At 31.6% G+C, this 14963-nt stretch overlaps 2 protein-coding genes across 4 annotated transcripts; one reads left to right on the top strand and one right to left on the bottom strand.

The window, feature by feature from the left end:
- Positions 1-433: 433 nt before the first annotated feature.
- On the bottom strand, positions 434-6017 carry LOC111711086 (uncharacterized). Its single transcript, XM_023485335.1, has 5 exons — positions 5651-6017; positions 4596-4718; positions 4365-4457; positions 1713-2045; positions 434-833 (listed from the first exon to the last, which is right to left on the bottom strand). Exons 2-5 carry the CDS (start codon positions 4704-4706, stop codon positions 765-767), a joined length of 606 nt encoding a protein of 201 aa, XP_023341103.1. The 5' UTR covers positions 4707-4718; positions 5651-6017; the 3' UTR covers positions 434-764.
- A 1283-nt stretch (positions 6018-7300) lies between these two features.
- On the top strand, positions 7301-14576 carry LOC111711087 (uncharacterized). Of its 3 annotated transcripts, none has more exons than XM_023485339.1 (9): positions 7301-8100; positions 8853-8896; positions 9358-9405; positions 9604-9636; positions 10101-10164; positions 10899-10946; positions 11550-11686; positions 12601-12677; positions 14375-14459. In XM_023485339.1, exons 1-8 carry the CDS (start codon positions 8051-8053, stop codon positions 12675-12677), a joined length of 501 nt encoding a protein of 166 aa, XP_023341107.1. In that variant the 5' UTR covers positions 7301-8050; the 3' UTR covers positions 14375-14459. The 3 variants fall into 3 exon arrangements, with proteins under 3 accessions (XP_023341107.1, XP_023341105.1, XP_023341106.1); XM_023485337.1 differs by having other exon boundaries at positions 7333-8100; positions 12601-12642; positions 14375-14576; XM_023485338.1 differs by lacking the exon at positions 9358-9405 and having other exon boundaries at positions 7792-8100; positions 12601-12642; positions 14375-14576.
- The last annotated feature ends 387 nt before the right edge of the window (positions 14577-14963 follow it).

The following is a 14963-nucleotide window of genomic DNA, read 5'->3' as shown; positions in this document are numbered from 1 at the left end:
CAAAGTAAGAATATTTAGTCTATAGGAATTATCAAAGATCTATAACAAAAGAAAAAAGAAGAAAAAAAATAATCATTAAAGTTTTTTTTTGCCCCGTGCGCGTCGTCGTGTTTTTTTCGATTCTACAAATGTTGAACCCTTCAAATAAAATATGTAAAACTTTCTGTCCTTGCGAAATTGGATTCATATCAAATATAATTTACACACCGACTCAACTACGATAAAATTGGATTCATATCAAATATATATAATTCACACACCGACTCAACTACGATAAAATTGGATTCATATCAAATATATATAATTTACACACCGATTCAACTACGATAAAAGCGAAAGTGGAAACTTTACAATTAAACGATCAATCTATAGAAAGCCTCAGAATGAAAGTGTACGCTCATCATTTATAATTAATAATGCATAGTTCATAAAGACAAATTTTCTAAAACATACATATGTTATAACAGTAACAAATATTTTTTCCTGATAAAATTGTCGGAGAGTAATAACTCTCATTTTAAATGTTTAATATTCAATATCAACAATTTACTTAAATGTGCTCAGTAATATTACAAAAAAGATACAAAAAATTTTAACGTAATATCAACCTTAATAATGTTCACAATTTTGGCTTTCAAAAAACAAATTTTAACACTTTTTTTCACTGGTCTGGGTGTTTACAGTATTAACTTTATTTACTAAAATATATCACATTTTTTTCAGGTTAAACGTGGAGATTTTCCAATATTTTTTAGATGTTTATTTTAATTTGTGTTCAGTCTGTTATCAGGCCTTGTCCTAGTGCTTTGTACTCGGTTTTGAAGTCCCACTGCCTGAAAAATATCATATTTGGCTTGATTCTACTTAAAGGTTTGAAAATAACATGTAGCATAATATTTATCTTTATTCTCTTGTTATTTAAATAGACCTTGTTTGGTTTAAAACATTCAAGTTTGTAAAGGCAAGGCAATGATTTCCATTTGTTACATAAGGCAAAATATGAACTGATTAAAAAGATACAAGGCCAAAACAAACAGAAAACAAAAAAAACAGTTGATAGAGTAGCTGTCAGAGTAGACTCTTAAGCACCATTAAAAACGTCAAAGGAATAAAAAACGCTCCTGCTAGTTGTTAGTAATATCTTCAGTTAAAGAAATGTATTAAATTATCACATGTATATTTAAACTCCTAGCATTTAACAATTTTAAGCATGTTTATAAATAATTCAGATTCACTTTATAGAAAAAAATTGTTCCACCGTAAATATAAAATCCAGTTCTTTATCAAAGAAAACACTTAACTAGGAAGTAAATCTATTTACAAGTCATGGCTTGAATATAATTGCGTTTAATTTGGCAAGTTTTAAGTTGAGAGATGCACTTTTGCAAATTATTTAATGCATAGGGATTCATTTCACATTGGATCTGCAAAGTTTAAAAGGACTGTTATAGACGTAATCTCATTTGACCCCTTATTTAAAAAGTGTTATGTCCAATTCATAACATTACACTTAAAACCTTTGTCTATTTTAGAATAAATGCGATATCTATGATTTTTTTAAAAGAAATTTATTTTTTTCCATTGTAGTTTTTTAGGAAAAGTGACTTGCAGATTACTTGCTAGAAAAACTAGAGGAGCTACGAGGTCACAAATTCGGACCTGTAATGTTGAATATAGAAAACGTATTAAAACCTATTGATAAGTTGATTTACCTGTGAAGCTAGAAATGATGAGAATGTTGTAGAATTAAAAGTATTTGCTAGACCCCCTCCTAGACCCCCTGATCTACCCTCACTACCATTCTTTTTCACATCAAGGGGCGGCAAGTGGGGCCAGGGGGGCTGCAGGGGCGCCATAGGAGATGGGAGCACCTTATTAGGAGTAGCCTGTAAGGGATCGATAAAGTCATTAATAGGAAACTGTGGATAGTAGGATGGACCAAGGGAATCATTGAGACCTCGTGACCCTCCCCCGCCTTGTTTAAGCATCTCAGATAGTGTCATAGAACTAGAGAATTGTGACGTCACTGGGGCGTAGGTAGGATCCTGAACGTAAACAAGATTAAATATAATTTTTAATTTCATCTCTACAGTTGGAAACTCTTGTATTGTAAATATCGAGATCAACACTTGATCTCCATTTTTTGTTAATCTGCAGATTAATTAAATCTTATATGGACAATATGTACACTAGCAGATTATAAACTATGTAATTTCTTTGCTGCATTCTTTTTTTTGCATTAATATGATGATTTTTAATACGGGTGGAATCTTTATTAACCACCGAGTCCATGGTATTCTCCAATTTGTCATTAGAATATGGTAAACTTTGACTATTTCAACATCAAAAAAATCGCTTGAAAGCCGATTTTATAAAAAAAAGTCTTTAAAATACTGTGAGTTTTGAAGAACTATAATTTACAAAGCAGATTTTCAAACACTTCGAATAACCAAAAGGTGATGATTTTAGACAAATATTTCCCTGATTTTCTTGACATTTTCCCTCCGGATTTTTATTTTTTTTATTTTTAGAAGACATATTGCTTGACTGCAGAAAAGATAGTTTTCCTAGTTCCTGGGAATTTTGTATTTTTCAAGGGGGGGGGGGTAGGAAGGAGGCAATGTCTTAGATATTTATTAAAAAGTTTTAAAATGTAGGAATCATGTGACCCAAAGCTCCCAAATATTTTCTATTTAAGCGTCTTGTTTAGAAGGTGATCATTTTAAAAACTTCTTTATTCATGTATGGCAAATTGTTAAGTCATTAAAACTAAATATTCTAAATACCTATAAAAAGAACAAGACATAAATACTATAATTTTCAATAATAATTAATAGCTGATAACTTTTGAAGATACAGACCTATTCTAAATCGATTCCTGATAATTCCGGTTGATTTTTATGTTGCACTCTAATCTTACATAATTGCAACGGCGTCTTATTTGCAATCAATAATAATTCCTTGATTCTAACTGCAATTGAGTCATTATTGCATTTTTTCTAATTTCATTCTAGCGTAATTACAATTAATTCTATTTTTTTTAAATTTTTTTTTTATACAAGGAAGGGGAGAGGGGGCGAAAGGGGAAGGATGAAGAAGGTGAAAGACGGAGGCTGGTTTCCCACAGCTTTCAAAAACGTGCACTCTCGCAAATAAAAATCTACCAGCATGTTTTTAATTACTCCTTGAACTGAATCTAGAAAAAAGTTCGCTGTAGTTCTAAAAGCTACAAAAAGTACTTGTGAGTTGTTAAGGTCATGGCGAGACAGAAAAGATCTTGAAAATTAATAAACAATGTTTATATCTGCCTGTATCACTGTGTACCAGTCTGCTAATCTTAATATCTGCCTGTATCTCTGTGTACCTGTCTGCTAATCTTAATATCTGCCTGTATCACTGTGTACCTGTCTGCTAATCTTTATATCTGCCTGTATCTCTGTGTACCTGTCTGCTAATCTTTATATCTGCCTGTATCTCTGTGTCTCTGTCTGCTAATCTTTATATCTGCCTGTATCTCTGTGTACCTGTCTGCTGATCTTTATAACTGCCTGTATCACTGTGTACCAGTCTGCTAATATTAATATCTGCCTGTATCTCTGTGTACCTGTCTGCTAATCTTAATATCTGCCTGTATCTCTGTGTACCAGTCTGCTAATCTTAATATCTGCCTGTATCTCTGTGTACCTGTCTGCTAATCTTAATATCTGCCTGTATCTCTGTGTACCAGTCTGCTAATCTTAATATCTGCCTGTATCTCTGTGTACCTGTCTGCTAAGCTTTATATCTGCCTGTATCTCTGTGTCTCTGTCTGCTAATTTTTATATCTGCCTGTATCTCTGTGTACCTGTCTGCTAATTTTTATATCCGCCTATATCTCTGTGTACCTGTCTGCTAATCTTTATATCTGCCTGTATCTATGTGTACCTGTCTGCTAATTTTTATATCCGCCTGTATCTCTGTGTACCTGTCTGCTAATTTTTATATCTGCCTGTATCTCTGTGTACCTGTCTGCTAATCCTTATATCTGCCTTTATCTCTGTGTACCTGTCTGCTAATCTTTATATCTGCCTGTATATCTTTGTACCTTTCTGCTAATCTTTATATCTGCCTGCATATCTTTGTACCTGTCTGCTAATCTTTATATCTGCCAGTATATCTTTGTACCTGACTGCTAATCTTTATATCTGCTTGTATCTCTGTGTACCTGTCTGCTAATCTTTATATCTGCCTGTATCTCTGTGTATCTGTCTGCTAATTTTTATATTCGCCTGTATCTCTGTGTACCTGTCTGATAATCTTTATATCTGCCTGTATCTCTGTGTCTCTGTCTGCTAATCTTTATATCTTCCTGTATCTCTGTGTACCTGTCTGCTAATCTTTAAAGATGGAGTAAAGAGAGGAGAGATGGGTCGACTCTCTTCTACCATCATAGTTACAGTGGAACACCGTTGGGCCTCCTAAATAATTATGTTGCAAATTTTACACTGGAAAAATGAAAAAAAAAACATATTTATCATGTTCGGCAAACTATCGTAATAATTTGTCAAAGATATTTAAAGAGATTTAAAGAGATTAAGTTAAATTATATAGTTTACCTTGGCTTCTTGGGCTGAAATATGTTTATAGAGACAGTAAATAAGACAACAGATCCAGCAGATGAGTATTGTAGGAACAGCTAGACTAGTAAGTAACATCAAGGGTTCCATCTTTAACTAGATCTAAGCAGATTAGTATTATAGGAACAGTATCAAGGGTTCCATCTTTAACTAGATCTAAACAGATTAGTATTATAGGAACAGTATCAAGGGTTCCATCTTTAACTAGATCTAAACAGATTAGTATTATAGGAACAGTATCAAGGGTTCCATCTTTAACTAGATCTAAACAGATTAGTATTATAGGAACAGTATCAAGGGTTCCATCTTTAACTAGATATACACAGATTAATATTATAGGAACAGTATCAAGGGTTCCATCTTTAACTAGATCTAAAAAGATTAGTATTTTATTTTATTTTTGAAACGTTATATTTTTTGGCACTTTCAAATTTTGAAAGAAAATACCAATGAATATTACTTTAAGCCATTTGGTTTGTAGAAAAATGTTAATTTACAAAAATTATATCATGTACATGGTAGAATGCAAAATGTTCAAATTTCAAACGAAGTTTATTTTTAAAGTTATTCAAATTTAAAAAGTTCACCCTTCCATTTAAACAGACCTTTAAATAAAATATTTAACACTTCCGTTAGAAAGTCTTAAATTATTCAGGATTTTAAATATAAAAGTTTTGAACCGCGGTATATTTACCATATTATTGCAAATTTTTTACCTTTACCTTTAACGGGTAGTTTACACGAATTTGGAAAGAGAATAATAAACAAATTAAAAGATGTGTTTAATGAGACAATTTTTTTCAATCCAATATTTCAGTTAGTTTTTGAAAAAAGTAACAAAAAATTTAATTTTCAAAATGTTAACCTATTCTAGTATTTGGGGAATGAATATCGCAGAAAAAAATGATAAAACTGAAAATCTGCAAAATTTGCAAAAAGAGATTTAATATTTTAAAAATCTCTTAAAACTTAATTAGTATTGAACAAATAAAAGTAAAACCATTTTTATTTGAATAAGTTAGAATAGTTTTTACCTACATCTACATTTTCCTTTTCTGAAGCAGTAGTTTCGTTTCATTAGTTTCCATTCTTAAAGAATTTCACTAGAAAAGTTTGTTTTACGAAAATATATCAGATTTCAATCTTAAGAACTTTTCTTATTCTTCGGCACATGTTGTTATAATTCTCTTTTCTTATTCTTCGGGACACCTTACTGGCACATGTTGTTATAATTCTCTTTTTCTCATCGCTTTTATTTTTAAATTCTTCTCTTGGAGTTTTATAAAGTTGTCATCTTATAGTCTTTTTCCTCTTGTTCTCTAATTTTATTCTACTTAGGTTCTTTTTCATTTGTTCTATTGATTTTTTGTTTGATTGTTTTCTCTTGTTCTCTTGTTCTCTTGTTCTCTTGTTCTTTTGTTCTCTTGTTCTCTTGTTCTTTTGTTCTCTCGTACTCTTGTTCTCTTGTTCTCTAGTGCTCTTGTTCTCTTGTTCTCTTGTTATATTGTTCCCTGGTTTTCTTGTTCTCTTGTTCTAGTGTTTTCTTGTTCTCTTGATTTCGTGTTCTCTTGTTCTTTTGTTCTCTTGTTCTAGTGTTTTCATGTTCTCTTGATTTTGTGTTCTCTGTTATTCTAACAATTTTATTATTAACTTGTTATCAAGTGTTCTATTATTGTGTTCTTTAGATTATCTAGATTCTTAGTGTTCTCTCCTACTCTGCAGATTGCTGTAAATGTACTTTAACTATTATGACTAAACTCTTAATTCTTCAGACTTTCCCTAAACTCAGGGAATTCTGTGTTCCCGACTCCGTGTCTCCGTGAGTCCGAACCCAATTTTGAGCAGGTCAGTAATTTCATTGATTCCTACTCCGGGTACACCAACTAACTGTAGCTTTCTGGTTCAGGGTAGAATAGTTCCGGGTACCCTTGACAACTTTATATAAACACTAGACAGCTATACCGTTAGAATGGAGGGGATAGAGTAGAGGTGTCACAAATATTAAAATGGAGAAAAATTGTTAAATGGAGCTTTAAAGAAAAAAAAGGTTGAATTATTTATAGATAGGATTCTAACGGATCTACACAATTAAAAAATACAATGGAGGTTTATATGAGTAGAATATGAATATTAGTTTATGAGTAAAATGGAGTACATGCGTATAATGGAAGTTATGAGATTTATGAATGTTATGATTAAAATGGAGATTATTAGTTTAGTGGAGCTGATAAGTATATAGAGGTTATGAATATAATGGAGGTTGTAAGTATAATGGAGATTATGAGCATATTTGAGGTCATGTGTAAAATGCAGGTTAAAAGTAAAATGAAGGTTATGTGTATAATGGAGGTTGCGAGTGGTATAATTGAGGTTATGAGATTAATGGATGCTTTGATTATGATGAAGGTTATGAGTATAGTTGAGGTTAATGAATGTTTATAACATAAGAAGAATATGAAGAGAAACTATATTTTGACCTAAATGTTAAAATGTGCTTCATTTTTTCTTAGATAAAAAATCCTGTTTATTTTCTACAGATGAACACATGATGCATTAAAACATAATTCTGCAGTTTCATACATATCATTCAAGTTGTCAACAGTCAACATGTATCTTTTAAATCCTATGATATTTCAATTTATTTGTTGAAACATGGTGTTGGGGTATTTTCATAGATAGACATTTCATAGATGGATATTTCATAGATATGGACATTTAATAATGTGCAACAAAAATCATAGAGATGACATTTTACAGACTATTTTTTTAAGAGTTACGTGACCGGTTCACCATTAATATGATATCGCCTTTTTTTCTGATAAATTCTGTAAATATCCTTCCTTGTCTGCTACATAAATCTGCATTAAAGAATTAAGCCTTTGCCACAAACTCAAAACTGTCCCTTTAGTATCCGGATACTGTCCCTTTAGTATCCGGATACTGTCCCTTTAGTATCCGGATACTGTCCCTTTAGTATCCGGATACTGTCCCTTTAGTATCCGGATACTGTCCCTTTAGTATCCGGATACTGTCCCTTTAGTATCCGGATACTGTCCCTTTAGTATCCGTGTAGAAAATATTGAGGCCCATTGTGAAACTATGTCGAACATTGTTTATATATTAATTACGCAAATCTTGTATTGTGATCAACCCAGTCCATGTACGTATATATATAAAACTTTGTCTGAGATTTCAGAATAACTTCTCAATAGAACTTAAGGGAAAGAAAACCTTGTAAAAAACAGGAAAGCCAAAAAAATTTCGTCGGCAGCGCATCTTTTGGTTCCTAAATCTGGATTTTTTGGTTCCAAATTAAATCTTGCACCCCCTCACTTAAATCCTGTATCCGCCACTGCCTCCATTGCTTCCTACTTTTATTCATCAAAATGAAATAAAAAATAAAATATATATTCTATATAAGCTATAGAATTAAAATGGCTGGCGAAAGATTGAAGGAAAAGCTTGGGTTAAAAGAATTACAAAAGTAAGAATGAACTTGAAATAAATATTTGATTATTATAAAACAACATAACGTTTTAATAATATGTTTATATATGTTTAATAATATGTTTAATAATATGTTTAATAATATGTTTAATAATATGTTTAATAATATGTTTAATAATATGTTTTAGTAGGAAAATAATGTTGTTAATAGTTTTAAATAGTTTTTTGAAACTTTGCTAAAAATTCCATTAATTGGAAAACTGGCAAAAGTTAATAAACTTTGCAAAAACGTTAGTCTTAAATAACATAAAATGAAAAGCGATCCAGATTTGGTCTATATTTCTGTCAGGGTCCAAAATTGGCGAAATGTAAGAAAATCCAATGTTTAGAATAAACAGTTTTAAAAACAACTGCTTTTCTTACACTTGGCAAAAAAAACTACCCAAACACGAACCAACGGAATGCATGCATAAGTATGGACAACGTTCATCATTTGATACAGGGTAAACCACAAAGGATGAGACTTCAGAGACGACTGTACGGAATTTATACTGTTTGTTTTTCATATTCAAGATTCCTTGTTTTTTTGCCAAATCGTTTAATAAGCCATTAGATTACTATATCTACGGCAGAATTACATGACTTAACCTTGTGGTCGTCAAACTTTAAGAGTTTCAGGTCGTCTTTACAGTCTCTTCTTTTGTGGGTAACCCTGTTTATGCTTTCAAAGCGGTATGCAATATGCATTCTTCGAAAGTTTAAAAAATAACTGTATCCAATTGTTTCTAGAGAGGGAGGATGGTTTAGGGAAATTGGAAAATCAAAAACGGAAGGAAAGGTTTTTTAAATACATTCATAATTTTTTTTAATGCATTTTAATGAAATAATCTTTAAAATTTGAGTAGCGTCTCACATAACAATAATGCCCTTCAAGGCATGCAGTGGTCAGGAAAATGAAAGGGATGAACCCAGGGAGTAAGGAATAGAAGGGAGATATAACTGACGCGGTTCGCCCCACCATATGATTATTCATGCTTTGCTTTGCAGACGGTACTCCATTTGTATATGAAATATTCAGAATAGGTTATTGTATACGCGGTAATTGTACATCAGACAAATATTTCTTATTCAAATGAAGTACCCGTCTGCAAAGCATGTATAATATGGTAGGGCGAACCGCGTCAGTTATATCTCCCTTCTGTTTCTTACTCCCTGGATGAATCATGATTAAATTATAAATCAAATTGTATCCTTTCTATCTTTCCTTTGTTTCTGTTAATCGATATTTTTATAGAAAATGATCGGCCTGTGACTTTAAGGCAGTGTTCACAATTTCAGAAAGGTACAGTCATGTTTACAATATTTCTAGAATCCAACCAACATGGTTTGTTTCAAATTCTCTTTAAACAAATGTCGGCTTTAAAAGATAATAGTTTGATTAGACTTGAGCCATTTCTTTCATTTTTCCACGACCCAATTATGTAAAAAAATTTAATTTCTTGCCAGTTTTTTCAAAATAAAAACCTGTTTCTGCCTAAAGGCACTGTTGCTGCAATGAATATGGGACCTTCAGGTAAGGATATCTTATATAAGCTTTGATAAGTTAATGATGTTATACACATTTAAAGTTAACATTTTATTTATTGTTGTTTAAAACTTTTAGAAATATTTTTATTATCAGTTTTCTCCAATTTCGATCATCAATGTTTTTAACACTTTTGTTAGCGAATATAATTGAAAAAACATACTCATATCATCGAATTTAACAACGTTTAAAGTTTTTCTTCATAATTTGAAGAATTTTAAACTTTCAATACTTTCACACTACATAATTTGACCGGATACAATTACTTAAGCACTATGGGTGCTCCCCCCCCCCCGGACCAATTCATATGCTCCCCCCCGGACCAATTCCTGTATACGCCTCTGCCCCTGACTCACATAAAAGATTATGAACTGTTTTTCAAGTAGATAGTCAGGTACAGATAAAGTATTTAAACTTTCTAAAAATTTTCTATTTTATTTGTTTTACTGCAGAAGTGAAGGATTCATCTTCTATTCTCTTTATGCTCCAGGGAGTAGACTTCTCAGCTTGGCACAGGTACACTTGGAGTTCAGGGAGGTCAGATAGTTCTGGTAATTCAAGTAGTTCATGTAGTTCTGGTAATTCAAGGTAGGTCAGGTAGTTTAGGTATACTTGGAGTTCCGGGTGGTCAGCTAGTTCAAGGTAGTTCAGGTAGTTTAGGGTGGTCAGGTAGTTTAAGAAACTTTCTAGATAAATCATTTAAATTAAGTTTATGCTTCAGGGAGTAGACTTCTCACAGCTTGACACAGATACACTTGGAGTTTAGGGTGGTCAGGTAGTTCAAGGTAGTTCAGGTAGTTTAGGGAGGCCAGGTAGTTATAAATCATGCAATTGGAGTTTAAGTAGATTAAGTCATGTTCTAGTTTAGACATTGATAAGCATCATGGGATTGTAGCCGTGTGTATATTGCCCATTGATTTGGCATCGATAGTTAACAGCTTCCGATTGATATCGATAGCTTACGAGATCGCGTGCCCAGTGGTAGTGGTGTTGATAGTTCACGGGATTGTTGCCTTGTGGATCGTGTCCTAGTTGAGACATTGATTAGTATCACGGGATCGTAGCCGTTTGTTGACAATGATAGTCAAGAGAAACTGAGCTGTATCTGGATAGATAGTTGTTCGGGAAACCGTTATGGAGTAGGGCATTTACTACAAGTCGACTACTAAGTTGAGCAAAATTAATTAAACAAGATTTAATAATCAATTTAGAAACGAAAACAGAACAAAACACAATTTATTACTTTTCAGATTATCATCGGATGAATATTTCTGTTTTCACTCCGGATCCAATATCAGGTTCATTTAACACAACAAATAGGATGGATTGCGCTTTTACCTTTTAAGATATGAAGGAAAATCAAACCAGAAAACTAAGGAATAGGGAAACAACCTTAGAGCAATCCTTAAAGTGTATTTGATGTTGTAACAAAGCGAATAGTTTTACTAGTAACTTAGCAAATCACTAATTCAATGAAATGGGTTTGTTTACACTGCACAATGGTTGTGTCTCATGCTCATTGAACTTCTTAAAGTCATAACTTGAATGTAAAAGTCGTCTTCCCATTTCAGAGTCTTTTGGTTATCACTGTTGAAAAATGTTTTCTTTTTCTTAAAAATATTTTAGTTTGGATTGAATTGGTTCTAAAATCTAAAAAATATTTTAGTTTGGATTGAATTGGTTCTAAAATCTAAAAAGTATTTTAGTTTGGATTGAATTGGATCTAAAATCTAAAAAATATTTTAGTTTGGATTGAATTGGATCTAAAATCTAAAAAATATTTTAGTTTGGATTGAATTGGATCTAAAATCTAAAAAATATCTGTAAACAGTGGGATCATTTTTTACAAATAACTTCTCCGACTCATCTATGTTCGAGGGAAATAAAAGCACCCAATTTAGGATTCATATGATAGACGGTTCAGGAGCCTACTCTTCCGTCCTAGTTGGACCAGTACTAGATTTAGACCCGGAGCAGGAGGAGGAACCCGTCCTACAGTATCTGGTACCTAGAGATACTTGGTTTGCATCCGAGCTAGGAAGGATATTCAAAAATAATTCATATTGGAATAAAAATGATAAATTTTCTTTATTTATTGCAAGGGAAGTGCTGAAAACAAAAATATTTAATCATATTAACATAATCTTACCAAAACTATTTAAGAAACTATATTAGCGTTGTAAAACTTTCAATAAACTTATTGAGTAAATAAAATTCTAAGGTTTTTACATGTCTATATTTTTTTTAACAAAGAAAACTCCCATTTAGAAATGGAAACAGCTGTAACATTGTGTGTATCTTTGTTGTTTATATATTGTGAAAAATCGAATAATATTTAATGTTTTGACTCGGTTTCCTTATTCATTGTTGTTTTAAGGTTTGATGCTTTGGAAACTGACCTAAAGGAAACTGACCACAAGAATGTCCGACCTATTTTTCGAGTAGTTTTTCGAAAATGTCCAGTAATTTTAACTCTATAGCTTGTTTTAAAGGATTTTAATCGACTACAACATATAACTATTAACTACGTCTTACCCCATTCAACTCCATTTACCGTCTAACCTAACCTAACCTGTTTTAAGATATAATTCCTTTTTAGGTCGGAAACCCCATAGGTCAGTTTCTTCAAGGTCGGATGAGCGGACACCAAGGTTTTCAGAGTGAAATTTAAATTTTAAAATTAAATTTATAAAAGCAGGATTATCTGATTAATAGAAAACTTTAATAGTATTTTCTAGATAGATAGTTAAAGATACGTTGGACTAATTACTTGTCTCATGATTCACAAGCTCAATAATTTCAAAGTGAATTTTGTATAATTGTAGCATTTTTCAAAAAGCTTACATCTGTTTTTTTAGGATCTACAACATTTTTCGGTATTGAAGATAATCAAAATCAGGGGGTTATTTAGCCTTTTAGCCGTCATCTTTGTTTAATATCCTGGGTTTTCAGTAAACAAAGATCTTGAGTCCTACTGCCTTGTTTCATGCATAGGTAAGTTTAGTCCTACTGCCTTGTTTCATGCATAGGTAAGTTTAGTCCTACTGCCTTGTTTCATGCATTTACCTTTCAACCCTCCCCTCCCCATGCAGCTCCACCCTCCCTCCTCCGCTCCACCCCTCCCTCCACCTAGCAACTATAACTCCCCCTATGGTTCTGCCTGTATGTATATGGAAGGTCAAGGATTCTATAAAATACAACAGGTTACACCGCAGTCCCACCATACATCATGGAGCAGGGTTCAGCTCTAGGTCTATCTTAGAACAGGCCTCATGGTTTATATTCTGTATTTGGTTTAATATGTATTGGATCATATTTAGTTTTAAGATTGACAGGTTTAGAGTCATAAAATTATTGAAAACCTAATAAACAATTCAAGATATTCGGAAAAGGTTGACTATGCATTTTTGTATTTGTCTAACTACTTTTAAAAATTTATTTATGTATCTGTGCATGCACCTATTGTTTAGATAATAGTTTTCGTTTATGTAGTTCCAGTTCTTAAACTTTATTCTGCAATTTTCAAATCTTTATCTTTATTTCTGCAGTTTTAAAATTCTTAAACTTTATTTCTGCAGTTTTAAAATCTTAAACTTTATTTCTGTAGTTTTCAAATCTTAATCTTTATTTCTGTAGCTTTCAAATCTTTAGTTTTGTAATTCTGTAGTTTTCAAATCTTAAACTTTATTAATGTAGTTTTCAAATCTTAATCTTATTTCTGCAGTTTTCAAATTTTTATTTTTGTTTCTGTAGTTTTCAAAGCTTAAACTTTATTTCTGTAGTTTTCAAATCTTAATGTTTATTAATGTAGTTTTCAAATCTTATCTTATTTCTGCAGTTTTCAAATCTTAAACTTTATTTATATTTAGTTGTTCCTCCCTAAACTAATATTTAGTTTAGTTGTTCCTCCCTAAACTAATATTTAGTTTAGTTGTTCCTCTCTAAACTAATATTTTATTTAGTTGTTTCTCTCTAAACTAATATTTAGTTTAGTTTTTCGTCCCTAAACTATTATTTTATTTAGTTGTTCCTCCCTAAACTATTATTTTGTTTAGTTGTTCCTCCCTAAACTAATATTTTATTTAGTTGTTCCTCCCTAAACTAATATTTTATTTAGTTCTTCCTCATTAAACTAATATTCAGTTTAGTTGTTCCTCCCTAAACTAATACTTTATTTAGTTATTCCTCACAAACTAATATTTAGTTAGTTGTTCCTTCCTAAACTAATATTTTATTTAGTTGTTCCTCTCTAAACTAATATTTAGTTTAGTTGTTCCTCCCTAAACTAATATTTAGTTTAGTTGTTCCTCCCTAAAGTAATATTTAGTTTAGTTGTTCCTCCCTTAACTAATATTTTATTTATATGTTCCTTCCTAAACTATTTAGTATAGTTGTTCCTCCCTAAACTAATGTTTTATTTAGTTGTTCCTCCCTAAACTAATGTTTTATTTAGTTGTTCCTCCCTAAACTAATGTTTTATTTAGTTGTTCCTCCCTAAACTAATTTTTTATTTATTTGTTCCTCCCTAAACTAATATTTAGTTTAGTTGTTCCTCCCTAAACTAATGTTTTATTTAGTTGTTCCTCCCTAAACTAATATTTTATTTAGTTGTTCCTCCCTAAAATAATATTTTGTTTTGTTGTTCCTCCCTAAAATATTATTCAGTTTAGTTGTTCCTCCCTAAACTAATGTTTTGTTTAGTTGTTCAAACTAATATTTTATTTAGTTGTTCCTCCGTTTGAGTGGGATAAGTTTGAACTCGGAGAACTAGGAACTCTGGTTCAACTGTTCCCAGAGCACCAGGAGAGGATCAAACCATTCTGTAGAAATTAAACCTTGCACCAAAATAATGTTTCTTAGAATTCATGTTTAAAGGGAGTGTTCGCGAAAAATGAAAGGGGGTATAGGCTTAATGCGATTAAAAAGCGCTTTTGATCGCTACTAATCTTACTTCTCTCTGTTGCGTCTATAAGGAGAAAATTGTTAAAAACGACTAATACCGAAGAACGTAGTGTCCATACAAATTCAGAAAGATGCAACATACGACTTAGACCGTAAAAATCAATTTTATTTCAAACAAATCATTCAGATACTACATTATATATAGTTATCGATTATCTTTCGCCACATTTGTATACAGTTGATTTTTCATAATATGTTTTAATTGTGATGATCTGAGAGTTACTTATAAAAACATTTATTCCTGTTTCGAGGATTTTTGCTAATGAAGACGACATTTTCATATTTTCAAGAAATGTTCGAAAACAAGTTTTAAGCTAAATATTATTTAAAAAAATAAAATCAAAACATATTAT

The sequence above is a fragment of the Eurytemora carolleeae genome, unplaced genomic scaffold (genome assembly GCF_000591075.1).
Source record: "Eurytemora carolleeae unplaced genomic scaffold, Eaff_2.0 scaffold1121, whole genome shotgun sequence".
In the NCBI taxonomy this organism is placed as follows: domain Eukaryota; kingdom Metazoa; phylum Arthropoda; class Copepoda; order Calanoida; family Temoridae; genus Eurytemora; species Eurytemora carolleeae.
This window is presented reverse-complemented; position numbering and strand designations above follow the sequence as displayed.

Coding starts and splice junctions, on each gene's coding strand:
- LOC111711086 (XM_023485335.1), bottom strand. CDS start 4,706: ATGGAACCCTTGATGTTACTTACTAGTCTAGCTGTTCCTACAATACTC. Junction 4,458..4,595: donor TTTCAGCCCAAGAAGCCAAG/GTAAACTATATA, acceptor ATAATTATTTAG/GAGGCCCAACGGTGTTCCAC. Junction 2,046..4,364: donor CTTTAAAGATTAGCAGACAG/GTACACAGAGAT, acceptor GTTTACGTTCAG/GATCCTACCTACGCCCCAGT.
- LOC111711087 (XM_023485337.1), top strand. CDS start 8,051: ATGGCTGGCGAAAGATTGAAGGAAAAGCTTGGGTTAAAAGAATTACAA. Junction 9,406..9,603: donor GTGTTCACAATTTCAGAAAG/GTACAGTCATGT, acceptor TTCTGCCTAAAG/GCACTGTTGCTGCAATGAAT. Junction 12,643..14,374: donor CTGCCTTGTTTCATGCATAG/GTAAGTTTAGTC, acceptor TATTTTATTTAG/TTGTTCCTCCGTTTGAGTGG.